The 27,620-nt window shown below is 44.2% G+C and overlaps 1 protein-coding gene across 1 annotated transcript; it reads right to left on the reverse strand.

Moving 5' to 3' along the window:
• Nucleotides 1–518: 518 nt before the first annotated feature.
• LOC146838964 (uncharacterized) lies at nt 519–27,620 on the reverse strand. The gene is made up of 3 exons (XM_085603009.1): nt 27,438–27,620; nt 21,745–21,836; nt 519–3,601 (listed from the first exon to the last, which is right to left on the reverse strand). The coding sequence occupies exon 3, from the start codon at nt 2,940–2,942 to the stop codon at nt 1,233–1,235; it is 1,710 nt and encodes a 569-aa protein (XP_085459135.1). The 5' UTR covers nt 2,943–3,601; nt 21,745–21,836; nt 27,438–27,620; the 3' UTR covers nt 519–1,232.

A 27,620-nucleotide genomic window follows, 5' to 3' on the forward strand; every position in this document is an offset into this window, starting at 1 on the left:
CAGCTCACATTCTCCTGCTTCAGAGGTAAATGTCATGCACTGCAGGGGTTAACCGACAGAGCTGCAGCTCACATTCTCCTGCTTCAGAGGTACATGTCATGCACTGCGAGGGTTAACCCAGAGAGCTGCAGCTCACATTCTCCTGCTTCAGAGGTAAATGTCATACACTGCAAGGGTTAACCCAGAGAGCTGCAGCTCACATTCTCCTGCTTCAGAGGTAAATGTCATGCACTGCAAGGGTTAACCCAGAGAGCTGCAGCTCACATTCTCCTGCTTCAGAGGTAAATGTCATGCACTGCAAGGGTTAACCGAGAGAGTTGCAGCTCACATTCTACTGCTTCAGAGGTAAATGTCATGCACTGCGAGGGTTAACCCAGAGAGCTGCAGCTCACATTCTCCTGCTTCAGAGGTAAAGGTCATGCACTGCAAGGGTTAACCCAGAGAGCTGCAGCTCATATTCTCCTGCTTCAGAGGTAAATGTCATGCACTGCAAGGGTTAACCCAGAGAGCTGCAGCTCACATTCTCCTGCTTCAGAGGTAAATGTCAGCACTGCAAGGGTTAACCCAGAGACCTGCAGCTCACATTCTACTGCTTTCACTTCTGCTTTTCTACACAGTTCTCTGGCCGCTGTCACAGAACCATTAATGATGCATAAAATGACCAAAATCACAGCCAGCTCTGAAGAATCTACATTTTGTGCTTGTTAAATTGTTTTGAGTGTGTTGGGTTTATATGTTTTATTACTAATCTACAGAATTAGCTGCAAATACCCTTGTTAGTCTAAGCATTGTTCATAGTGTTGATTTTACAGGTAGCATGGTCAGGTGTGCTTGGATTTCTTTCGTTATAACTCTCTCACAGAATAAAAGCCAACAATGTTTCTTTACTTTTAGTCCACTTTGTTCTAGTCTCCCAATGGGTTTCCTGATATTTCATGTTTTTCCTAGATGTAGGGAAATAAACGAAAGCTGAGAATAGACAATTTTATATTTTTTCAAACCTATATGTTTTTCTTCTTTCCTACTAGTTCAGTCTTATATCCTCTGCTTTTTTCAGCTGGCATTTGAATGTCCCGCATTATTGTAATTTTATCATTTTGTATTATTACTTCATCTGACAATAACTGTACTTTTTTCCTTCAGTGTATGCCCTCAGATGGGTCAGTATCATTGTTGATGTACTTAAATTATTACCAAATTCACTGCAGCTCTATGTTTATTTCTATGTGTGTTTAGTGATGGTGGTGTGCTCGCTGATGTCTTTGTAGGTTTGAAGATTGATTGAAGCTCTTCACACATTCCCTGCACTGGAATGGCTTTTCCCCTGTGTGTGTTTGCTGATGTCTATGTAGGTTTGAGAAGTGACCAAATCTCTTCCCACATTCACTGCACTGGAATGATTTTTCCCCTGTGTGTGTTCGCTGATGCAGTTTTAGGCTTGATAAATATATATAGCTCTTCCCACATTCATTGCACTTGAATGGTTTTTCCCCTGTGTGTGTTCTCTGATGGTATTTTAGGCTTGATAATCGACAAAAGCTCTTCACACATTCACTGCAATGATATGGTTTTTCTCCCGTGTGTATTCTCTGATGGAGTTTTAGGTCTGATAAATATATAAAGCTCTTCCCGCAATCGCTGCACTTGAATGGTTTTTCCCCTGTGTGTGTTCGCTGATGATACATTAATGATGAAGAGTAACTAAAACTACTTCCACATTCACTGCACTTGAATGGTTTTTCTCCAGTGTGTATTCGCTGATGAATCCTCAATGTTGAAGATTCACTAAAACTACTTCCACATTCACTGCAATGGTATGGTTTTTCTCCAGTGTGTGTTCGCTGATGAATCCTTAATGTAGAAGAATCACTAAAACTTTTTCCACATTCACTGCAATGGTATGGTTTTTCCCCAGTGTGTGTTTTCTGATGCTGTTTGAGGTGAGTTAATCGACAAAAGCTCTTCACACATTCGCTGCACTTAAATGGTTTTTCCCCTGTGTGTGTTCGCTGATGATTCCTTAATGTTGACAAATTCCTAAAACTACTTCCACATTCACTGCAATTATATGGTTTTTCCCCTGTGTGGGTTCGCTGATGCTTTTCTAGGCCTGATAATTGACTAAAGCTCTTCAGACATTCACTGCAATGGTATGGTTTTTCTCCCATGTGTGTTGTCTCATGGAGTTTTAGAGCTGATAAATTTATAAAGCTCTTCCCACAATTGCTGCACTTGAATGGTTTTTCCCCTGTGTGTGTTTGTTGATGATATGTTAATCCTGAAGAGGAACTAAAACTACTTTCACATTCACTGCAATGGTATGGTTTTTCTCCAGTGTGTGTTCGTTGATGAACCTTTAATGTTGATGAGTCACTAAAACTACTTCCACATTCACTGCAATGATATGGTTTTTCCCCTGTGTGTGTTTTCTGATGCTTTTTTAGGTGCGAAAATTGACTAAAGCTCTTCAGACATTCACTGCAATGATATGGTTTTTCTCCAGTGTGCGTTCTCTGATGGAGCTTTAGGTCTGATAAATATATAAAGCTCTTCCCACATTCATTGCACATGAACGGGTTTTCCTCAGCGTGTGTTCCCTGATGCCGTTTTAGGTGTGCAGTTTGACTAAAGCTCTTCGCACATTCCTTGCATTTGTATGGTTTTTCCCCTGTGTGTGTTCTCTGGTGCAGTTTTAGGCTTGGTAAATATATAAAGGTCTTCCTACATTCACTGCACTTGAATGGCTTTTTCCTTGTGTGTGTTCGCTGATGACTTCTGAGTTTAGATGATTCCGTAAAACTCCTTCCACATTCACTGCAAGTGTATGTTTTTTCTTTCTTGGTTGGTGCCTCTGAGTCGGGTATGTATTTTTCTACATCTGTTGACTGTGCGTTCTGAAGGGCCAACATGACCGATAAAGCACTTGTGTTATTCTCACACATCCTGTATGTGTGTGGTATTTTGCACGTTTGCTTTCTGACTAAACACAAAAGTGCAAAGGTCACGAAATACTCGCCACACTCATAACGTGTGTAAGGCTTCTTTGTAGGGCGATTGTGTCTTTAGACTGGATAATGGTTCTGCAAGCTTGCGAGTAAAGATCCATCGTCCTTCTCGTCGGTGCACACTGGGACAGTACTCTGTATTTTATATAGCAGAACCCTAGTTTCTTTTAACTTTCAGTTAACTGTGCTTTTTGCTGGTTGTCGTGGAATGGCCTGAAAGAGTTTACAATACACCTCTAGCACTGAATGGTGGTCTGATATCACTTTAGGAAGCAGAGTACTGCTGTAACCACCTCATGATCAGAGCTGGTATTGGACATGTTTACACAAGAAGTGGTTGATCAGTGTTGCCTAAAATTTCGAGAGGTCATTTCTTCATCATGAGGCACAGAGACGTACTGCTGAGACTCGTAGAACCACCGAATTGCCCTTGCCCGTACTTCCAAGATCTGTCAGTTTATGTTCAGGTTCTGCTGTCTCCGACGGCAGTTATGTTTTCCTGAATACTGGATTTCGATGTTTCGGACTTTGCTTTTGTAGATTCACAGTATGATCTTCATTATTCTTAAACATTTTGTACAATCAAGGATTATTTTCTGTCGGAAGTAAAGGGATTTAAATTACTTAAATGGAAAATACTGGAATGCAGATACACAAATTTTAATTGATTGTAAAAGCATCTCGTTTATTACTATTGTTGAAACTTATGAAGGCATATTTAACCATACAGAGATATTTACATAAAAGTTCCTTTGAACATGCCACAATCTTATTTATTTCAGCAAAGGTGTGCATGGAGTAACTTAGCACAAAAAGGGCGCTGGCATAGCACTCGTATACTAGTTACAGCTTTAGGTAGATGCATATGGTAAAGGTTTTGTTAAAACAAGAACAGCTCTTGGAGTAAGAGATGGATCAGAATTTGTAAGTGCATCCTAGGCCACTGTTCATCACATCCCCCCTATCTGTCTACTCTGGGTTCTATCTACCTAATTGCATAATCTAGTTTGACCTAATGTATTGCAACAGCTGGGCCCTCTCTTCAGGATTTGCTGATTTTATCCTAGTAATCGCATGCATATAACGCTGGGAAGCCCAGAACAGAAAGAGTACCCTCTTCTCTCTGGACATCTTCTGTCATGATGCTGCTGTTTAATGGGTTGCCCTTGTCGAATGGAGTCATGGAACTTTCCTCCAGCCACCCCATGATTTGCCCCATCCCTTCTTTACTTCATCTGACTATCCCTTTCCCCTCAGCTTCCCCCCACGTGAGCATGAAGATCACTAGACTCCAAAATGGCTCCAGCTAGCTGTAATTCTGACACTATCATATACCTCCCTAAACTACCTAAAAGCGTTTTCAAGAACTTCAAACACAGGCTTCTCAAATTTCACCCAGAAACCCTTATTTCCACCCCCTATGTCTGCACGAATAAAGGAGCTACCACAAGTGACCTTATCTTTTACACTAAAAGACCAGCTCAATGAAGGAAAGCTCTTTGCTCGCTGCTTCATATCACTGCATCCAGTAAAGCCCCCTACAGTCTCAGACTCTCTGTAACTCCCTCTATCGTTTGCCGAGCAGAGGCAACCATCTACCTTTATAATAATAGGATTATCCTCAGCCAAGCATCTGAACGCAACCTAGAATTACTTGACAAAAATGTCCTCACTCATCATACTCTCTGTGATGAAGAAAGTTCATTTCATAAGGCTTTATTCGGAGCTTAAACACAAGTCCATAAAAGCAAAGCAAATACACAACAAATACAATATACATTTCACATTATAAAATTGTAGACAGGTTACATGATTAAAACATTTAAATAATTAAAAAAGCATACTAGGCCTTACTTTGATAGCTGATAGGAGGAAGGTTGCAGTATAAAAGCATACATCAGGATATGGTTTAAAAAGCAGCTTCATGGCATCTTGTCTATTCCTAACTCCGTATTTTAACAGGATAGGTTTAAGATAGGCTTGACGATAATTATCATAAAGGTTACATAACAGAAGAAAGTGCATGGTGCTTTGAGCTGATACGTTATCACATGGGCATGGGCCTACCGGATGTTTTTTAATACACGGGTAGGCCACCAGATGATGGACTATCCCAAACCTTAATCTGGTAATAACATACCTATGGGAGGGTCGAGTAACTAAACTCAGATACGGCTGAAATCCCTCGTTTTCACAGAATCTGCCGTAAAACATACATGTGCTTAAGTTACTACTGGTCCTTTCCCGTTGCTCTAGCTTAAAATTCATAAAACCCGACTTCATCACTTCTTTAGACAAACTGGAGGGGGCGTTACAGTCATCTTTAAGTCTGATACCATAAATCTCTATATAACAATTTATGACATATTTAATCCAGGGAATTTTTAGATGGCCATCAATGGAGAGACAATCTCCAATAATTGCTCTGCTTAGGGAGGTCTCTTCTTTTAACCATACGGAACGCCACAACATTAAGGGCCTTAGTGCCAGTAAATCAGAGAGGTGGGAGATACCTAGTTCTCTGTGGGCCAAATCATTGGTAGCTGATTTAGGCAAACATAGCAGCCTTTTAAGAAAGAGGTTTTCCTCCACTTGCAGGTTCCCTGCCTTGATATGCCCCCACACTCCGGCTCCATAAAGGGCCACCGATAAACATCTCATTTGAAAGATCGTCAGCATATCTTTAATCCGTTTATCTCCGATGTTTGTAGCAAATTTAAACACCCCGTGCGAGCTTTTTGCCATCTTAGCCTGGACACTATTGATCTCGCTAGTCCAGCTGCCCGATTTAGAAAAAGTGATGCCGAGGTAATTAAAAGACTCCACTGTTGACACCTTATGGCCTTCTAAAAAGAAGGCATGGGGTTTTTTACATACCACACCACATTCCATAATAAAGGTTTTTGTCTTATTGATCAACAGCTTCCTGTCATTGATGAACAGTAAAAACCTGTCCATCAGGCGCTGTAGGCCAATGGGGGTCCTAGACAAAATTACGGCGTCGTCCGCGTAAAGAAGTACGGGAACGCTGAAATCATTAATTTTTGGTGCGTCAGCCACAACCTCCTTTAAAACTGTGTCCACTTTGTTAATGAAAAGAATAAAAAGTAGAGGGGCAAGCACACACCCTTGTCTAATTCCCCGTCTAACACTGAACTTGGGGGTACACTCCCCAGCCTGACCATAGCGAACACTAGAATTTAATTTAGCATAGAGTCTCGCTAAGAAATAAACAATAGACTCTGGTGCCCCCATTTCCAATAGCGTGGTCCATAAAATATTATGATCCACCATATCAAAGGCACTACTCAAATCTGCAAAGCAGAGATAGAGAGATCCTTTTTTTGCCTTAGTATATTTCCCTATAATTAAGTCAAGGTTGAGGCATTGTTCTAATGTTCCTCTGCCCTTCCTGAAGCCATATTGGGAATCAGCCAGGATATTATTGGACTCGGCCCATTCTTCTAACCTTACCATGAGTACCCGGCTCATGACTTTCACCGAGGAGTCCAGGAGGGAAATTGGGCGGTAGTTCTTTGCATCCCCCCTGTCTCCTTTCTTATAGATTGGTACAATAATGGATTCCTCCCAGGTGTGTGGAACCCCGGCGCATACGGCAGTATTAAATACCTTTGTAAGCAACGGGCCCCATATCTCTGGTACTGTTTTGTATACATCGATAGGAACCCCATCAGGTCCCTGGGCCTTCCCACCCTTGCTAGATTTGATACTATCCCACACTTCGGCGGTAGTAATGTCCAAGGGATAACAGGCCACCTGTCATCATAGAGTTCTCCATTTCTAGCCAAATCAAAAATCTGGGAGAAATGGGTGACCCAACTCTCCGAACTGACATTTGCTGTTAGTTCTGGGATCTTATCATCCTTCAAAAAGGGACTATTAACTGTTGCCCAAAATAAAGAAGAATCCGCATTAGAGGCTGCTTGATCCAATTTATCCCATGCCTCTTGTCTTAGTTCGATTTTCCTAGACTTAATAGCGGTCTGGTAAATCCCTCGTAATTCCCTAATGGTTCCAATATCTCTCTTCTCTGCTGACAATGCTATTTTGAGCCTTTTAAGTGCTGTAGTGCAGGTATGGTCAAACCATCCCTTGTGCTGGAGTTTCCTACCCTTATGAGATACAGTGAAGTTGCTATCTATAGTTAAATTAAGGTTAGTAAAAGTATGCACGATTTCGGCATTTCCCTCCTCACATTCTAAAATTGTAACGATTTCCGTAAGACATTTTGACACAATGGCATTAGACTGAATGTCCGCTTTATTGCCTTTCCATCTGATACGAATACCATTAGGGCGATGGGGCTCGATGTTGGTAATGGGACATGGAATAAACACAGGTCGTTCCTTCCATAAGGTTATCTCAGCAGTGATGCAATTATGATCACTAATTAAGTTGTCCACAACTACAGGGGTTGAACACCTTGGACCAATACCAGATGATATACAAATAAAATCAATCACTGTGTTAGCGTTCCTACCCGTGTAAGTGGGGACAACTTCACCTGAGTTATTAGCCTGATTAGCCAGTATTTCCATGTCGTATGTAGTTAAAAAAAATTTCAGGGAATTACCATAAGAGTTGTGAGGGAAGTGAAAAACACCATCCCCCAAACAGTCAATAAAGCCACATACCCTTTGAGCGGCAAGAGGACACACCACTGTATTAAAATCTCCTACCCAGATGATATCAAAAACAATATCAAATTTAGTTACAATATCTTCCATAGCGGATTCCAATGCAAGTACAACCTGGTACCTTGAATGGTCAAAGACATTATTATAAAAATTGATTAAAAGGATATTCCTGTCCTGCTCCTGTTGAAGCCATAAAATCTGGGAATGTGCACCAACCAAAACATGTTTTTTGACTTTGATGGGTATATCTACAGAAATCAAAACCAATAACCCACCCTTTGCTCTGCCCGATGATGAGGCCACAGCTGGTAAATTAAAGGAAACAAAACCATTGTAATTGATTGGGTCAACACACCAGGTTTCCTGGAAACATATAATGTTAAAAGTGGTAATAAATTCTACCCATCCCAGACAGGTGACCTTAGAAGAGTGTCCCGCAATATTCCAGCTAGCGATCGAGCAAGCACTCTGTCTCCGGGATCTAAGACAGGGTAAGGGACTGATAAGATCAGAAGGCATGGAACTACAAGGCTGGTCACCGGACAGGGGGGCACAATTCTCTCTTTCGCAGTGACCAATCTTCCCACTGGTAATGTCATTCCCACTGGCATCCACTGAGTCTGGCGCCCTCACAGCAACATTCCCTCCCTTACCTCCCATGGTATCAGCCGCGTCCGTTGGTTTAGACGAAACTGGCGCCAGTCAATCATTCCCATCCAGTCCGCTCAATGCTTCAAATCGGTTTGCCGTAGTGATGATAGGACCAGGGAAAACATGCTTATCTCCTTCTCTCGTCCCAGTGTATACAATATTGGGACCGGTATTAAGATGCCTATAAAAATACCCTAGAGGCCGAAGGGATATCCCTTGGTCCAATGAGGAGGATGACTGTGCTCTTAACAAAGCTGTGGATGCAAGGTGGGGGTTACGGAAATTAACTATAATACAGTCACCCCCACAAATCTTGCGCGAGCTCCCAATCCAATTGACTCTTCTTGTACTTATGATATCCTTTGCCAAGACTACTGGAAAGCCGCATTCCCGGTGCAACCAATCCACAGTTTTGTTTTTCAAAGAAGCATGGGTTTCGCTATAGTTACGGCCTGTTTCTTTAACTTGTGGAACATTGGTAAGAACCGCCACAAACGGGGCACAAGCTGGGGGCAAGTCAGGTCTAGAAGTACCACTATTTTTTACACCAGGTCCGGATTGATTCGCAGCAATGGAGGTATACGACAATCTTTGTTGACCTGGGGTCTGCAGAGAATCTGTAGCATTTCTTCTCTCATCACCTTGTTCACCATATGATGTCTTAGGGGGGTTAATCTTGGCCGTTGGTTTAACTATCTCAGAGGCCTGTCGAAGGACATGGCTATTTACTGGAACTTCAACGTTCACTTTGGTACCAGTACTTGCGTTAAGATGTGATTCTAACAGACCTCCTAGTCTAGCCACTTCAGTAACTACCATATCTAGTTTATTCAATAATGGTTTGATTAGTAAATCAAACTTGGCATCAATCATACTGATTAGGAGATCCAACTGTCTGCTTTCGATAGTGACCGGGTTACTATCCTGCACTACGGTAGGGGTTTGAACAGAATTCATGGTTAAAGGATCAGTTCTCTTAGGTAATGATCGCCCCCCCCCCCCCTCTTAGAATGCACAATCTTATTATGTGTCCGGCTAGAACGTAATATTCTTTGCGATGTTGTAGCCGTCGAAATAGCAGTCGGTGGGTCTGCAGTACGTGTTAGATCCTCAAAAGGGGGGTCATCTGTGCTATTATCATCTGCGGTGGCAACCACTATGATGTCATCCGTATCATGTATCCGATCATTAATCTCGTCATTTACATTATCTACAGCAGGTAAATGGGTAGGAGGGTTAATATTTAAGAGAATAGGATCGATATCCTCCACCCGCCCCAATGATTTTCTCCGCTCTTGATTTATCTTATCAACCATCTTCACAAGATAATTGTCCATGGTTGATTTAGCCGAGGAAAGTTTAACTTTAGACATGGGGTGCACTAATACAAAACTACTGCAATTCGATCATAGATGACAAACAGTTATCTACCCTAACAACCCTCTCGTGTTCTCCACAGTCCACGATGACTAGACCCAATTAGTGCCACAACTTGTAAGGAGAAAGGCACTGCCCCCTTCTGTCCCGGGCTATCACGATCCACAACGTGCAACAGAATACCAAAGTCCCACCGCTTGCAGTTGTCACAGTACCTTAATACAGTGTCCGTATCGCAGCACATAAGGGGGGTGGCCCTGCCCGGCCTCTACCGGCCCCGGACGGCCACAGACGGTCCCGCCCTTGTCCCGGGCTTCTCCTGGCGCCGCCCGCGCGCGTCCCGCGACGCGGAGGGAGCCTGCCGGTTAAGTAGCGCCTCCGGGCGCACTGGTAGCAGGAAGTGACGCGGGATGCGTAAGCCAGGAGCAGAGGGTGATGGGAGCTGTAGTCCCCCCAGCCGCGTCCAGCGAGGTGAGTAGCGGCGAGGGTGAGACACAGCGTTGCTGTCCCGTGCAAGTTACTGCTGCTATTGCCAGATGAGTCCGCCTCCAGGTAAGGAAGAGAAATGGCCCCCGCTCCACCGAGGGAGCCTGCCGGTTAAGTAGCGCCTCCGGGCGCACTGGTAGCAGGAAGTGATGAGGGATGCGTAAGCCAGGAGCAGAGGGTGATGGGAGCTGTAGTCCCCCCAGCCGCGTCCAGCGAGGTGACTAGCGGCGAGGGTGAGACACAGCGTTGCTGTCCCGTGCAAGTTACTGCTGCTATTGCCAGATGAGTCCGCCTCCAGGTAAGGAAGAGAAATGAAGAAAGTTCTGTATCCTCCCCCCTCCCCACTACTTGTATTCCCCACCTCTTTCCCCTCCTCCCCATCCACCTTCATCAGATTAGCCAACAGCATTCATTCACCATTACCCTTGCCTCTTAATTCAACTGACAGTTGCCGTCATACTAGTCTGAGCCCTCTTCACACTCCTAGAGCAGCGACCACTGACATACACTCAATACTAGTACCATCACCTCATCTCTGCCCCTTACCTCTGAACAGTCTCCTGCTGTCACCACTGATAGGTCTGTGACACCCACTGGACCAAAGCATGCCACTTGCTATCTCGGAACCCCCTAACTTGACCAATAACAAGGTGCCTATCTCCTCATCAACCAGTGTCTGAGTCCCACACCCCTCTCTCCTGGCTCCCTTACCCACATCACGACCTCCTGTTCCCACATTACTATTGACTCCAAACTCCCTGAGATCTCTCAGGAGCTTCATCAACTTAAGGCTGAGGTTCAAAGTGTAATATCTATCACTTCTGAGCTTGCGAATTGTTGGTGTCCCACCAGGCGGATGGGCCAGAGTAGACACTCACTTTCACAATCGAATAACAATCACTTTAGATGTATGTCACCCCGCACACCCAATGGGATCTCAGCAATCGCACCGTCTCCTAATTTGACCTGGAAGACAATTACATACCTCAATGCCTCCACCTGACCCATCAGGATGAAAGATACTCCATTGGACAACAATATTTACTCCCTCCTACTTCAGTCGAATCCACATTGAGATCCGAGGCCCAATCCCAGAGCAATTAACAATTCCAACTTCAAGCAAATTCCCATCACTCAGGCTGCCTCTGCTGTCGCCATACCCCACCTGAAATGTATGCAACTCAATTGCAGATCGGCATCTAAACACGCAGTGGATACTGCTAACCTTATCCAAACTCATGATCTCGACCTCTATAGTCCTGACTGAAACTTGGCCAAATGACTCCTCCACACCAACGCTCGACATTCTAGTACCACCCAGCTACAACATCTTCAGATTAGATAGACCAAACAAACCAGGTGGAGGTAACCCCTGTATTCACTTCAACAATCTCTCTGTGAAGCAAGCACAAAACGTTACTCTCATCTCGTGTGAACATCTAGGCATCGATATCCTGAGTAAAGATAGGCCTCGATACAAACTGCATACGTTTTACCACCCTCCAGGAGGTAACCTCCCATCCTTTGAAAAAATTATGTAAATCATCACAACCAACTCCGGTTTACAGTGCGTTCAAATCTTCCTTGGTGACTTCAACCTCCACTGGAATGACCCAAATGAGCAATCAGTGATTAGCCTAAAAACCTTCCTAGCTGATCTAAACTTGATCCAAATATGCAAAAGTCCTACCTACAACCTGACAGCGACCTTGGATCTAATTATGTCTAAAGCTAATTCCATTCAACTTGAATCTATCATTCCATGTGACTGGACAGACCACCACTGCATCACTTTGCTCATAACTTAATCGCTGTGCTCAAAAAAGATTCAAATAAAAAAAACAGACACTGGAAAAGGAACCCTCGAAACATAAACCTGAATGAACTGACATCTATCAACAATTACATCCTACCCCCTTCCGAGGACATGTCAGATGTCCAGGACCTTACTGATCATTGCACTAATTCAATGACAAACATTCTAGACTCTATGGCACCCCTCCAACTAAAAAGGGTATCCACCAGAGACTGCCAGCCTTGGTACAATGGTAGTCTAAACAATGAAAGATGCAATCTAAGATTGGCTGACTGGTCATGGAGATTCTCCTCCTCGCTCGAACGCTTCCAGCACCTAAGATCTCTAAGAATCATTTACAACAAACGCATACATAGCTCAAAAGCAAACGTCTTTAGGAAACAGCTAAACAATGCCAGGAATCGACCTAAAAAACAGTTTGAACTCGTTAAATTGCAATCTAACAGGAAACCCAACCTGCTTTCTGGGTCTAATCTGCAGCCTAACTGCGAAGAACTTGCTGCCTACTTCCTGGGAAAGATGGAAAACATTGAAAATGACTTGAAGACGACATTGGATCTCCTCCCAGCCCCTTCACACATCAGCTCGCACCCGCCCGGGTGGCCTGAGTGTGCTGCACACTATCCTAAAAATATTGCTGTGTGGAGTTCATTCAAATCCTGTGATGAAATGACCATACAAAAAATCCTGTCAACACTTAAACCTTTAAAGTATTTCAGCGATCCGCTTCCTTCAAATCTCTTCAGTGAGATTAAAACCTCTCTTCTCCCACTCTGGACCAAAATAGTAAACAATCCATTTATTCAAGGCAAAATACCAGACTGCGTCATGTCTTGACAGATAACCCCCATTCTTAAAAAACCCACGGCAGACCACACTGATCTAAATAACTTCTGCCCTATCTCTAGCATCCCAACTCTTTCAAAGCTCCTCTAGAAATGCGCCCACTCCCAGCAATGCAATCACATAGAGCAATTCCAACATTTAAACCAATACCAATCCGGATTCCTTCAGGGACGCAGCACTGAATCAGCCCTGACTCACATAGTTGACGACGTGTTATGAAATTGAATTTTTCCTTTTAAGCGTCCTTGACCAGTCATCAGCATTTGATACGGTCAAACATGACAGCCTCCATGACTTACTGGAAAGCAGGATGGTGCTTACTTCCAAATTGGGATCTTAAGGAACTTCGAACCCTTCCTCCCCTCGATGACTTCAAGTCAGTTGCTCAAGCCCTAATGATTTCCAGGCTGGACTATGGAAATGTAACGCTTTGCGGCCTTCCTAGATCAAAGTTGACCCCCTTAGGGCCTCCCTTAACTCAGCTGCAAGGCGTATTACTGTATCTAAATGCAATAACCACATCACACCTTATTTGAAATCACTAAACTGACTCCCTTACGAGGCACAAATTAATTGTTAAATTGCCTGCATGACACCGAAAGCTGTACACTCCAACACCCGAGATACACTGCACAAAAACTGGAGGTGCCTGGTGGCTCTAGAACCTCATTCTTTCCACAAGATGGAGAATGCACCAGAACAGTGCACGCTGCACATAACAGAAAGATAAAATGCCTTCTGCGACTCTCACACATGCCCGGCAAGTACACAGCCCATACCCAACTTTTACATAGGCCCACATGCTAAGCACTGATTTTCAAATACACTCAAAATGCCATAGGCACAGGTCAAAAATGTAAAATAAAATTAATTCTCAGTTTGAAACCCACCAGCAAAAACATGGCGGACGCCAGCTAGAGCGGTCCGCACGCTCCTACTAGCCTCCCGAGATCCCTGCTGCTTCATCAAGAGATGCCGATGGGCATACGGCCAGACATCAAGGGCTCTGAAGAGTTCTCGTAACCGCTAACACACTGGCGTTCACAGGCATTGACGGATGTGTTTGCCGGTGATTTTCCAGGTGTCGGCGTCTGTTCCGGTGTTTCTCCCGAACTGGAGACGGGCAGCCGTGGAGCTCAGACGCGGCCGTGCGGCCGCTGCTCGGGGAACCTTCATCGCGTCTTCCCTCGGTGGGGGAACAGGAGGAAGGATTCCACCGGCGTCGACGTCGAGGGACACAGTGCTGCGCAGGTTCCGCCTTGTGGGGGAAACATTGGAGCCGGAGGTGTATCAAGCAGCGGCAGACTCGGAGGAACCAGAAAGTAAGGTCTCCATTCTAATTAGGGGGGAGAGCAAGGCGGGCTCAAATAAGAGCAGGAAAAACATTGCTAACCCTCGTTCAGGGTGTACAAGAAGTAAGAATAAGAGTCAGGGTAGGGAGCATAGCCTGGACGAAACAAAACTACAGCTCCCAGAGTGCACCTTGGGGCAGGCCTCTAAGTTAATTTCGGGTGAGATTAAAGGGGGGTCAGCCAATGAACAAAAAAAAAATATTAGACAAAAAAAAACCAAAAACAGGAATTTGAAAGCTCCAGGGGATATAGCCCCCTCACTGCGTTCCTATTTTAAAGTGTTACCCCAGATATTAGAGATAACGCAGGAAATGGCTACATCTAAGGGAGATAGTTGGCAATCCAACAAGCAACAGGTTATTCCTAACGTTACCCCCAGCGTAAGCCCCTCTTCCGGACCTCCTGCTAAGGTGGTAGTGTCTGAGGGTTCATCGGAATCTATTTCACCAGACTTGGTTGCGGTTACAGTTGCAGAGACTGCTATTCTCAATGAACCGTCTAACCAACAAGTCGAGTTGCTATCGGGAGGGACGCTAGGTTCAAATGTAACGGATGAGGTGAGGACAGAGGATGTAACGGATCGGGGTCAGGAACCTCCGAGGGGGGGAGGCACTCTGGAGGCTCTAGTCAGCTCAATCAATGCAATGAGGGAAGAGATTAGGCATGATTTTGCAGTGTCGAAGTCGAACCAGAACGACATAAGAGCAACCTGTGAGCTCCTAGGTCAAAAGGTGGAGGGCCTATGCGAAAGGACTGGCGCATTGGAAAGCTCAGTAGGTCTTTTAACAACTGATCTAGAGACTGCCAGGTCTAAAATACAAGCCCTTCAAAGAGATGGGGATGACATGAGAGAGAGGGTCGAGGTCTTGGAAAATTACTCAAGGCGCAACAACATCCGACTCTTAAAAATTCCAGAAGGTAAAGAAGGAGCAGACCTTAAAGGATTCATAATTCGGTCTCTGAAGGAATCCCTTAATCTAGTCGAAACAGTGGAAGAACTAGATAAGGACATTCAGCGAATACACAGAGACCCTTTCCGCTTAAATCCAGCTAGATCTAAACCCAGGAAGGTGCTAATCAACTTTTTGACTTACGCACTTAAGGAAAAGATTTTAAACCTTGCTCTGAAGGCCAGATTATTGAAGTGCTCAGACTTCTCCTTTGAAATACGTTCGGATCTGTCCAAAACCACACTGGACAGACAGTGGGAGCTGGGGCAACGCATGGATAAATTCAGGTCTTTAGGAGCCACAGTGCAGATGAGGTTTCCGGCTTTTTTACGGATTATGTATAACAACAAGATGCACAATATTCGCTCTGTTCACGATGCTGACGACTTACTAAATGTCATTAGGGAACAGGCCCAGACTACAAAATGATGGGTTGTGAGTAATTCCCTTTTTAGTTTTTCCGGGTCCTTATACATAACTGTTAATGGTGTTGCCTTCAATTTCAACTTCTGGCTTTTCTCCTCTATGGAGCTTAGTATAAGGTATATATATACACGAGGTTGTTAGTGTATAATGCAGTGTGATTACTTCTTAACACTTAGAAACACTTAGAAACACTTTATTATTTTTCTGGTTTTTGGACTATTTTTTTGCACCTATAATAGTTGGCACAGGTAGTTAGCTACTATACACTACAAGCAGCAGGGGGGTTGAAGGGCAAGGCTGTAGGTGGGCGTAATCTGGCCAGTCATCAGGCTAGAATAGGTAGGGGTGGGTTTTTCCAGGGGGGTGGGGTGGGAGTGGAGGTGGTGGTGGGGGGGGGAAGGGTTTTGCATCAAAAAACCTCATTTGTCTACCTTTTTTACCTTCTCAGGCCAAGCTTTTTACATATAAAATTCTCCAATACATTAATCTAAATAGCAATCATATGGAGGAGCGAAGCAATGAAGGAGCTGGAATAAGAAATATAGAATGACACTAACACATTACATCTCCTGGAATGTCAATGGCATGCGTGGGAGAGGTAGATGTGACTGTATTTTACAATATCTGAGAGACTCTCAGGCGCAGGTGATAGCTCTTCAGGAGACACATCTTCTTAAAACAGAGGCTACAGCTCTGTTAAAGAAACATAAGTGGGTTGACAAATTTTGTTCAACGGATCATAATGCCAACATTAGGGGGGTCATATTCATTTTTAAAAAAACTGCCAAAGCTCAAATTTTGGAATGTAAAGAAGATCACTCAGGGAGATGGCTATTAGTGAGAGTTTCGTTAGATGCTCAGATTTACACCTTAGTTGGCTATTATGGCCCCAACTCTGATGATCCATCATATCTGGATGTGATCAGGAACCATCTAGTATTAGTTCAAGATCCAGTAATCTGGATGGGGGACTTTAATATCGTTCTCAATCTTAGGCTGGACAAATCTGTGAAATCTAGATTTTGCAGCTCTGTTAAATCCAGGCATACCCTTATAACAATCATGGCACAACTTGGTTTGGCGGATGTATGGAGAGAGAGAGAGCGGGCAATAAGTTAGGGGTGTCCCTTCGGAATAGCCGCTTTAAACATAAGTCCAGAATTGACTACGCACTTTTTAGCTATTGCCTAAAGGACACTCTTCATATGATAGACTATCTTCCCTCGCACCTGTCAGACCCCTCTGCACTGGCATTTTCCTTAAAACGGGGAAACTCCACAAAATACTCATCCTGGTCCTTCGACCGGACCCTCTTGTTTGAAGATGAAGAGGTTAAATTTTTAGCAACTGAGTCCTTAATCTTCTTCGATATTAATAGGGATTCGGTAGGCTCTACCGTTGTCTGGGAGACATTTAAGGCCTTTTTAAGAGGTAAGATAACCAACAGAGCCTCTTTTAGGCGGAAGATATATAGAGAGAAGGTTGCTAGTCTTGAACAAGAGATGAAACTCCTAGTGTTAAGGATTGACTCTCCCTTAGGAACAATACAGGAACAAGAAAAATTAGCCGACTTAAAATCACAACTCAATAACATCTTACAGGAGAGAGTAAACAAAAGATGGGAAGCGTTTAAAACCTCCCAATTTGAATTCGGTGAAGCCGCAGGAAAAGTATTAGCCTGGAAAATAAAAGCTGAACAAGCTCTCAAATTCATCAAGGAAATTAGGATAGAAGGCGAGGTAGAGACAAGATCCACTCAAATAGAAATAGGGAGAGCCTTCTTTGAATTCTTCGAGGAAATATATAAGGAGGTCCTTCCCAATGACCAGCAAGCAAGAGACAGTTGGCTGGAAGCTATTACCCTCCCAACCCTCTCGACAACTCAAAGTAGGGCCTTGGAGTCCGAGATTACAGAGGCTGAGGTGATTAAAGCCATTCATCAACAAAAAAAAGGGAAAGCGGCCGGCCCAGATGGGTTGCCAGGGGAGATCTACAGATCTCTGGAAAATGTTATAGCCCCCGTGTTGACGACCCTATTTAATGGTATCCTAATAGATGGTGAGTTGCCGCCCAAATCTTGGGGGGAGGCTACAATTGTACTTATCCCGAAGCCCGGGAAATCTCCCCTTGAGTGCGGGTCATATAGACCAATATCACTACTAAATAATGACTATAAAATCTTTGCAACAATCATGTCAGCTAGATTGGCGAGTGTTATTGGTGATATAGTCCATCAGGATCAAAAAGGTTTCATTAAAGGTCGACAATTAGCCGATCTAACACACCAACTTATAGGAGCCATTGACATCGCTACTGCCTTCTCCCTACCTATGGCCACTCTAACCTTAGATGCAACTAAGGCATTCGACAGAGTCAACTGGCTCTACCTCACAGATGTACTTAAAAAATTCAATTGTGGGGATGGTTTTTGTAGAACTATAAAGCAGCTCTATATTACACCTTCGGCCAGATTGCTGATCAATGGGGTTTTGACAGAGGCCTTTAATATAACCAGAGGTACGAGGCAGGGCTGCCCGCTGTCCCCTCTCCTCTTCAACTTATACATAGAACCATTTGCTCAGATTTTGCGTGAGGAGGCTAATATTCCATCTTTTAGCTTTGGAGAATGGGAAAGACGGGTAGCACTCTATGCGGATGACATTCTGATTTTCACTTCTGATCCAGTAAAGGCATTTCCCGTAGTCATCAAACGGGCAGAAGAGTTTGGTCTTATCTCTGGCTATGATATAAACTCTAGTAAGAGCGAAATAATGGTCTGGAACTTACCGGATATACAGCTGGGGGTAAATATTTCCACATCCATGCGATATCTTGGCATTAGAATTACCCAAGAAATGGACAGTATAGGACAAACCAACTTGAATAGAATATACATCGAGACTAAAAAACTTTTAAAATCTTGGACTCACCTGCCACTTTCCATAACGGGTAGGGTAAACCTGGTGAAAATGTCCATTCTCCCTAAGTTTACGTTCATTTTTAACGCGATCCCCCTGGCATTTGATCCCAAATTAATTTAAAAATGTCAACAAGAAATAAATTCCTTCATATGGAACTACAAACCAATCAGAATAGCTTGGAAGAAGTTAAGGAGAAGAAGGGAGAAGGGTGGGCTCGCCTTGCCAGATCTACTGTATTATGCCTGGGCATTCCTGTTGTCACACTCCAGGATGCTTTTAAAAATGCCATCTAACCTTCTACCTGGGTCGATATACAAAGCAATGCTAATGGGGGCGAATCTATCAGCAGAGGGGTTTCTGTTCAAATTTGGGAGTCAGAAATTCTTCAAAAAAATTAAATTAAAAATTCTACACTCATGGACCAAAACCTGGTTCAGTATTAGGAAGAGACTAGGGCTGTCTTACTATTCTGATCTCTCCCCAATCTGGGATTCGCCGGGTCTCCCACTATTTCTGAAGGATAGTCTGTCTTCCACATTACAACATGCCGGTATCAGGAGATGGGGTCAGCTATTTAAGGATGGGTCATTAATAGCATGGAACCAACTATACGAATGTGTAGGGCCCGGACTTTCCAGATTCAAATTCATCCAATTGGAAAGTTGGGCTAGATCCCAAAGGCGTACAGACCCCTACCTAGGGAAGGCTAGCATTCTAGAGCAACAGTTAGTGGAATTTCCATCGGGAGGGAAAGAAGTAGCCATATGGTATTGGCAGTTGAAGGAGGAAAGTGATGGAGAGTTCCTCCTTCCAGACCAGCTATGGGGGGGGGGGGGGGGGCGACTGGCCTACATTGTGAAGAGCTCTGGCTAAAATCCTTTGGTCTACTCCATAAAATTGTTAAACCATCATGGCTAAAACGAAACCATCTATTCTCAGTACATCGTGCATATATAACACCGCTGAGACTTTCCAAATTTCTCCCAGACAAAAAGTGCAACAAATGTAACTATAGTGAGGCCTGTGATGTACACATGTTCTTGGACTGCCCGGTCATCGCTGGCTTTTGGGAAGAAGTGAAGAACACCCTAAATTCCATATTAAACGTATCCTTGTCAATAACCCTACCACTTGTCATCTTTGGTTTGGATGACAACATCACTGGCAAGGCAAGGTCCTTCCTCTTCTACGCAATGCTATTGGCTAGAAGGCAAATTTGCATTCATTGGACAGAGAAAACAGCCCCATTACACTCTGGGTGGCTTTCATCTCTATACGAAACATCTAAAGCGGACCTTAACAGATCATGCAGTAAACACAATTTAACTTTTTGGAACTTGCTGATCGAATGGCGATAGTGTCCGGGGTTTTTTTTTTTTTTCTTCCCCGGGTCCTATGATTATGCCTTGAACTCTCTCTGGACCGGGCATTTGTTTGTCTAGGTCCACCAATGGTCCGGCAGGCTGTAACATGCCTAGATGGAGTTTGTGAAAGCCCCTCGGATGTTGGGACGTGTATGCCACCACTACAACAACCTGTGCACATGTATGGAGTAGGGTGGTCGGTCCGTCCAACATTGAGGGTTAGGCAAATGAGGACAAAAAAAAAAAAAAAAAAAAAAGAAACCCACCAGCAAATGATACAAAGCGTGCTGCAGGCCACAAGGGTCTTTACTATCTCAGCTGCATCCTACAGCAGCTTAACGGCACCAAAGTGTTCTTCATTTGAAAAAGGTGTGATTCATCTGGTATTTGTACAGCCAAACCTAACAAAACCTAACCAAAAAGCAACAGAGCTCCCTATCGCGTCCAAGGCAGGGACAGAGTCAACGAGTGACAGGGGAGGTAGCTGGATAGTGGATTGTTACTGCATTGCGATCGAAGAGCCTGAAACTAACAGCATGTGTGCTAATTCCTCAGCAGCTTCTCCTCTATGACAGGTACAGCAGGTGCAGGCCCAGATCAGACAGTAATAATACATTTATAGCTCAGTAGTATTCTAAGATAAAGAACTGGGTAGTAGGATGCTGGCTTCCAATAACACAGCACTGAGCACCCTACCTTAGCCAATCTTTATAGATTGTTTGAAGAACAAAGCAACAGGAAGGTGTGTTAAATGCTGACCGTTAACCTTTCACCAGCTGCACAAGGGGACTGCATTGGCTAGATGGAACGCTGTGCTCCCGCAACCGCTCAAGTCATGCATGCGGGTGCTACAACATGTTGCAAAGGGTTACAACCCTCAATTCCAAATCACACAATTTAACTACACACATCACCATTATCTCTCCCACCACCGTATCCAGCGCATGTTTCCTGATTCGACACGACAGTGCCCACAATGTAAACTGGCTGATGCCAGCTTCTAACATATGGTGTAGGAGTGGCCACCACAACAGGTGTCATGGCTCAAGGTTACAGCCACCATAGTGGAATTAGCAGACCATACACTGTCACCTACTCCTGAATCCTGCCTGCTTGGCCTTCGCCCTAAAGCAAAGGGGGGCAAACACATACACAGTTTTAAAGACCTTGCATACGTACTTATGAAGTGCCAAATAGAAATGTCTTGGAAAGCAGCCTCTGTGCTGGACACTAAGAGGCGGCTGCATACTGTCCTGCACTGTGCATGTGCAGAGGCCAACACACTACACATGCTACTCAATAGAGGAGTGGGGAGAGTGGATGGGGGGAACCGGGATATGTATATCCTTAACCTAGAAGCCAAGACCAACATTCCACCACCATGAAGGAACTATGTCCGGGACCTCATGAATGCATAACTTCTGTACAATTGTACCCAAGTATGATGTATATCCTCCTGTCCATGCGTTCTCTGTTCCCCTGTGGACGGTGGGGCCGGGAGCTGCGCCAGCAGATTGCATGGATTAGACATCATGTTGATCTACCCTTATGTGTTCCCTGCAGCCTCCCCCTTACACCTACTTCCTTATAATTTATTGTTTTATTGACACACTGTCTGCGATTAGGATTGACATGTTTTATAGTCCTCACCGTCCTCCTCTCCTTGCAATCACCCTTTACCTTAGTAGATCTTGCTCTGACACTGATGTAAATGGCAATGCTGCCCAACCATGATGTGTTTACATATGTCACACATATTATGTCATTGATGTTCCCTGCAACCTGTATACCTCAACGAGTTTCCTCTTGTTGGTGTTTTAAAAGAATACAAAATAAAAAAACTTTCACCAGCTACAATCAAATATTTATAAGATAATGAGATGCAAACATACCTCCATCCTGCACATCCTGGGACTAGACTGCTGGAAAGTGATCAATGGGAAATGAGACAGGTTTGGAGGTGAGCAAAACAATGAAGCATTACCTGAAAGAGCAAATTAAAAAATAGAGAGTTAGGAGAAGATAGATGGATATTAGAAATGGCAATAGGGACAAGCAAGAGAAGGAAATAAACTTAACATTCTTTGGATAAACACCAGCCCTGTAAATCTTTACAGAGCACCACAATTAAAGAACCCAGAGACAATGAAAACAGAAAAGCCTATTAATCTTGTTTTTAATGCGCATTATCAGAGAAAAGGACTTGCTGCATGCACGGGAGGATTAACTATGAGATCTAGTGTGCCCTGAAGGTGCACCAGGTGCAGTTTTCTGTCGTCATGCATTCCAATGGGCTCTGGGAAGTGCAGTAATTTTGTAACCGTGTTTTACTTGGATGCTGATAAAGCAAGAGATGAAATGCATAATACTCAAGACTTTCTGACTCTTTACACTTAGGAAAATCTACATTCTGAGCATGCATACAACACATAATGTGAAGTGCGCACTTGGATGAGAACAAACAGATGGCAGACAAGTAAAGAAGTGGAGAAGAGCAAAAGGGAAAGGAGGAGGAAGAAACCCATTGGATGCGGCATGAAGCAGGGATGTCCCCTTTCACCCATACTCTTCCTGATTGGTCCCGAGCCCCTCACATTCACGCTATACTGCTCAGAAGACATTTGGGGAACTGAACCCAAAGCCGGCAGCCTGGAAAATATGCTGTAAGCGGACGACAAACTCCTCACTTTAGCCTCCCCAGAACGTTCGCTGCCTGCATTCATGTCCACCATATCAGACTTTTAAGCGTTTTCCAGGTACAAAATGAACTGGACCAAAAGTTGGGAAACAGAGACAAGTTACATTAATGCCGCAACAGGGCATAACATAGTCAGACCCAATTCCCCAGCGGCTTGCCTCCTAGGCGTATTTCCTAAACCTGAAGCCAATATGATTTCTTCAGGATGTGCAGATATAGACCTGGCTTATGCACGATGCTAGATAACCCTCTTTTGGAACCCCTCAGGGGACCCACACTCCAACAGTGGGGAAATTAACTAATCAAATGGGCCACATGTGAGGAAACAATACTAAAAGCCAAAGTATAGAAGGGGCCGAGGAGTCCAGACCACACACAGGAATGGGAATTGATTATTCAAGATTGTCCCCATATAGATGATACAGCTGATTACTCTCCTGCTGTTGGACGATGACTCCACTGGGGAGGAATAGATCGTCACACACCAGGCGATCCAGATGTAGCAGCTAGGTCATTCCTGAGGGGGCCCTCAAAACCTTTGAAACTCTATGACACTGTGATCCTTCACTCCACACTGCGACACTATACTCAAATCCTCTCTACTGCACTCCACTCCCCCACTCCACTCTGCGACACAGTGATCCTTCACTCCACATTACGGCACTGTACGCCAACAAATCCTCTCTACGGCACTTTACTCCCCCACTCCACTCTACGTCACTGTACTCCAACCAATCCTCTCTATGGCACCCTACTCCCCCACTCCACTCTACGACACTGTGATCCTTCACTCCACACTACGACACTGTACGCCAACAAATCCTCTCCACGGCACTCTACTCCCCCACTCCACTCTACTCTACGACACAGTGATCCTTAACTCCACACTACGACACTGTACGCCAACAAATCCTCTCTACGGCACTCTACTCCTACACTCTACAACACTGTGATCCTTCACTCCACTCTGTGACACTGTACTCCAACTAATCCACTCTACGACACTGTGATCCTTCATTCCACTCTATGACACTGTACGCCAATATATCCTCTCTACGGCACTCTACTCCCCGACTCCACTTTAGACATGATGGTCTAAACTCCATTAAGGGAGAACATAGAAAGCGAATGTCAATAAATCGTAGTCTCACTGATTTGGCTAGGGGACAAGAAAGGAGGGTAATTTCTCACCAAAAGAAGCTCTCTGTCATGTAACCTGCATAGTTCCTGCTTGACAATGTTTCCGTATGGTTCATGAATGAAAGGGCTTTATGAACTGCACTATATCTGAACCGTTTGCATGCCACCCGGTGTTGAGACTCATCAGCACTGATCCGCCCTTTCTATGGATATTATCCCATGACTTCTTGTGGTTGCTGCGATTTAATCATCTGTCTCTACTTTTGCTGTCGGGTACTGCACATTATGCTGTTGGCAATCACTTCTCTTTCTTTCTTTCTTGATGCATGAGCACTGCTCTAACTGCATGCTTAAAATGTGCAAAGAATTATTATTTTCTAATCAGTAAAAAGATTTAAACAATGAATGAAAGGTCTTTAACCTGTTATTTGATTAAATAGAGGACCAGTGGTATCGCCGGCCCATAGCCCTTCAAGGTGACATAGTAAGAAAGGTGTTTTTTTAGATAAGATTGCCAGGGTTAATAGCGTGGATTAGAAGCAGTAAGAGCACGCCAAATTAGTCTAGGTGGGTTTGTTTATTGGAGTTAGACCAGTTAAGCCACAGAATTTCGATGTTCAGAAAAGGGGGCAAGAAGAAGTTGCATTGTCCCAGTGCGGAACCCCTACAGTCCGATGCACAGGACATATTCGAGTGGGGTCAAGGGCAACAAGTTTTCACGTTTATTTTCTCTACTAACCCACACAAGCACAAACCCTTTAGAGGACAGGTTAGAGATCTGTTAAACAATGTCTGCCAATAGAGGCTGAGTTCATATGAATAACTTCTTCAAATTTGCATATATGAATAATTAATACCAAATCATTTGTTTTCAGTGTAAGCGCTCAAAAGAAGTACAGTGGGTCCAGTATTAAAACTTGTACGCATTTTTCTATACTTTTTCTAATTCTTCGAGACGTTCCCTGATTATATGGAACCACATCCATAAGCATAAAAGGAGGGTTGGTAATTGTTCACTTTAAAAATAAAACATACATAAAAAAGTTGCACCTTGAGAGAAAATGTTTTCCTAAACTGCTGTGCAACTTTAAATACAATTCTGTGAGTAACCATTCAGTAAAACAAATGCTTGCCAGTATTGAACAAGCATTGGCAAAGTCAATAGGTTTTGCCAATACAAGACCGATCGGCATTGTCCAAGTTTTTTAAAGATGTTGCACAAGAACGTGGGCTGCTGTGCAACATGGCTCAAAGCAAATGAAAAGAATGTGCTATGGTGCGGCCAGCATTGGCCACGTCATTTTGGTTTTTTTAAGTCATGTTGCACAGCATTTCTTGCTATTGTGCAACTTCTTTAAAAACATTAACAAATCTAAATAGCTCAACGGAAGCTCTTTGGTTTTGTTAATGTTTTTAAAAATATTGCACAGCAGAGCAGGATGCTGTGCAGCATGCCTTACAACAGTGCTTGGTTGCTTGGGGGAGTGGGGGTGGCAAGCAACCCTCTCTTTGGGGAGAGGATGTGGCATTGGAAATTCACTTTACCTACACCCCTTTTTTGCCCACCCTGTAAAAAGTCTTACGCATACAGTTGTTAAGACATAACATAATCAGAGAGCCTAGTATCGGAGTCCTGACATAAGAGTACTGTCACAGCATGTCACCTTACTGCAGGACTCCAAAAGGGAAAAGGAAGTTTGTTTACAAGTAGATTTCTAAAGCATCACATCCCAAGGACAAGTAGAAATTTTTATCAAATTCCACACCCGTGACTAAATCTCTTACAATGGAATGGATGTGGATGCCTCTCACCACCAACAAGGTAAGTTAATTCTCAGGTGGGAAGCCCTAAACAAGAGGACAGACAGGCTTTGGGGCCTGCAATAGACAAATCACAATCTACAGGAAATCCACCATCTTGTGCAGTCATGCACAGAGACTCCTGAATGGGCACACACCATCCTACCTAAACTCTTCAGAAGATAAATGGACCACACAGATACACATTTGGACATGTGCATTTAACAAACGTGTATAGATGGATGGGGCAGCCGACTTTGTTCCAGTACTGTGGTAAAAAGCAGTGCAGTGTGCTTTAATTTTCTCTTTAGGCTGTAAATACCCTTCGTAGTTTACTCAAAAGCAGTACAGTTTGCACCGCTTTCTCACTGTAGTAAGAAGCTGTGCAGTTCCCACAGATCTGTGTAGTAAATAGCACTGCAGTGTGCACAGATTTCTTGCAGTGCAGCACCCAGCAGTGCATTGTGCACTGATTTCAGTAAAAACCATTGCAGTTTATACAGATTTCTCAAGATTCATCATCCTCGTCTGCATTAAAAAAACACTGCACTGATTACCGGTGCCTAAAGTATCCCTTTTAAATCTCTCTGTATTGGGCACAGGGCCTTTTGTAACGTATTTCAATCAATCAATCAGGGTTTTTTCAGAGTGCACTACTCATACGTGAGGGTCTCAAGGTGCGGCGGTGGGTTGCGAGCAGCTCCGTTGGTCATTGGCACTAAAGGCAGCACCCTAACAGTGGAGCTGCGTGGGGGAGAGCAGTGACTCCGACCAGGAGGTCAGAGGACCAGAGTATTTGCGCAACACGTCTTCTAGTGCTGCCCTGGTGGTCTGCCACGGTCTGCAGAAGCTAGTCTTTTGACTCTCCTGGGGTGGGGGAAGGGCGTTCTCGGTACAAGGGGTGCATATCTGGAACAGTTCGCCTGTCCGTGTACCTAGGACAGTTTAGGAAGTTGCTATAAACCTGCTTGCTTACTCTGTTAAGTGTCGGCAGGAGGAATGCCCTTCTGTTAAGTTTAGCGCAACTGATGTGCATTGATTTTTCAGAGTGCAGTAAAAATCCCTGGAGTGTGCACAGACTTCTCCTAGTATAGTGAACAGAAATACAGTTCACACAGTTATTCTGAAAGTGTTGTAAACTGCAGTTCAGTGTGCAAAGATTCCTCACAGTGCAGTAAAGAGTACTGCAGGGTGCACAGATTTCTCAGTGCAGTAAGACGCAGAATCGTGTGCATAGATTCCTCATAGTGCAGTAAGATGCAGTGCACAGATTCCTCATAGTGCAGTAAGGGGCAGTGTGTGCAGATTCCTCACAGTGCAGTAAGATGCAGTGTGCACAGTTTCCTCATAGTGCAGTGCAGTGTTCAAAGATTCCATATAGTATGGCAAGATGTGCAGTGCACAGATTCCTCACAGCGCAGTAAGATGCAGCACACAGACCTCTCCTTGTGCAGTAATATGCAATGCACAGATGCAGACTCCTCACAGTGCAGTAAGATACAGTGCAGTGTACACAGATTCCTCATAGTGCAGTAAGATGCAGTGCAGTGTACAGATTCGTCATAAGGTGCAGTGGAGTATGCACAGAATGCTCACAGTGCAGTAAGATGTAGTGCAGTCCACAAATTCCTCAACGGGGAATAAGATGCAGCGCACAGACCTTTCACAGTGCAGTAAAATGCAATGCACAGATGCAGACTCCTCACAGTGCAGTAAGATACAGTACAGTGTACAGATTCCTCACAGTGCAGTAAGATACAGTGCAGCGTACAGATCCCTCTTTAACACATATGATGATCCACAAACACCCCCAGGGACGGAAGGAAAGCCACCTCAGGGCCCCCGGATAGAAGAGCCCAACTAACCCCCCGGCTCCTGCAGAGATTCCCTCCAGGATTATTCAGTCTATTTCTACAAACACAGCAGAAGGGGCTGACAATCTCCTACCCGAGCAGAAACCTGTGCAGACATTTCCAGGCTCTCTCCTCCTCCTGGCGGGGGCAGATGCAGATCTGGGATTTAAGGGGGGTCGGTGAGGGTCTGAAGATGAAGATAACTGCACAGACACACAGGGGGTCCTAGAGTCCGAAAGTAGTGTCCCTATTCCCTACCGCTGCTTGTGCTGACCCG

The sequence above is a fragment of the Triturus cristatus genome, chromosome 4_2, assembly GCF_964204655.1.
Source record: "Triturus cristatus chromosome 4_2, aTriCri1.1, whole genome shotgun sequence".
NCBI lineage: Eukaryota > Metazoa > Chordata > Amphibia > Caudata > Salamandridae > Triturus > Triturus cristatus.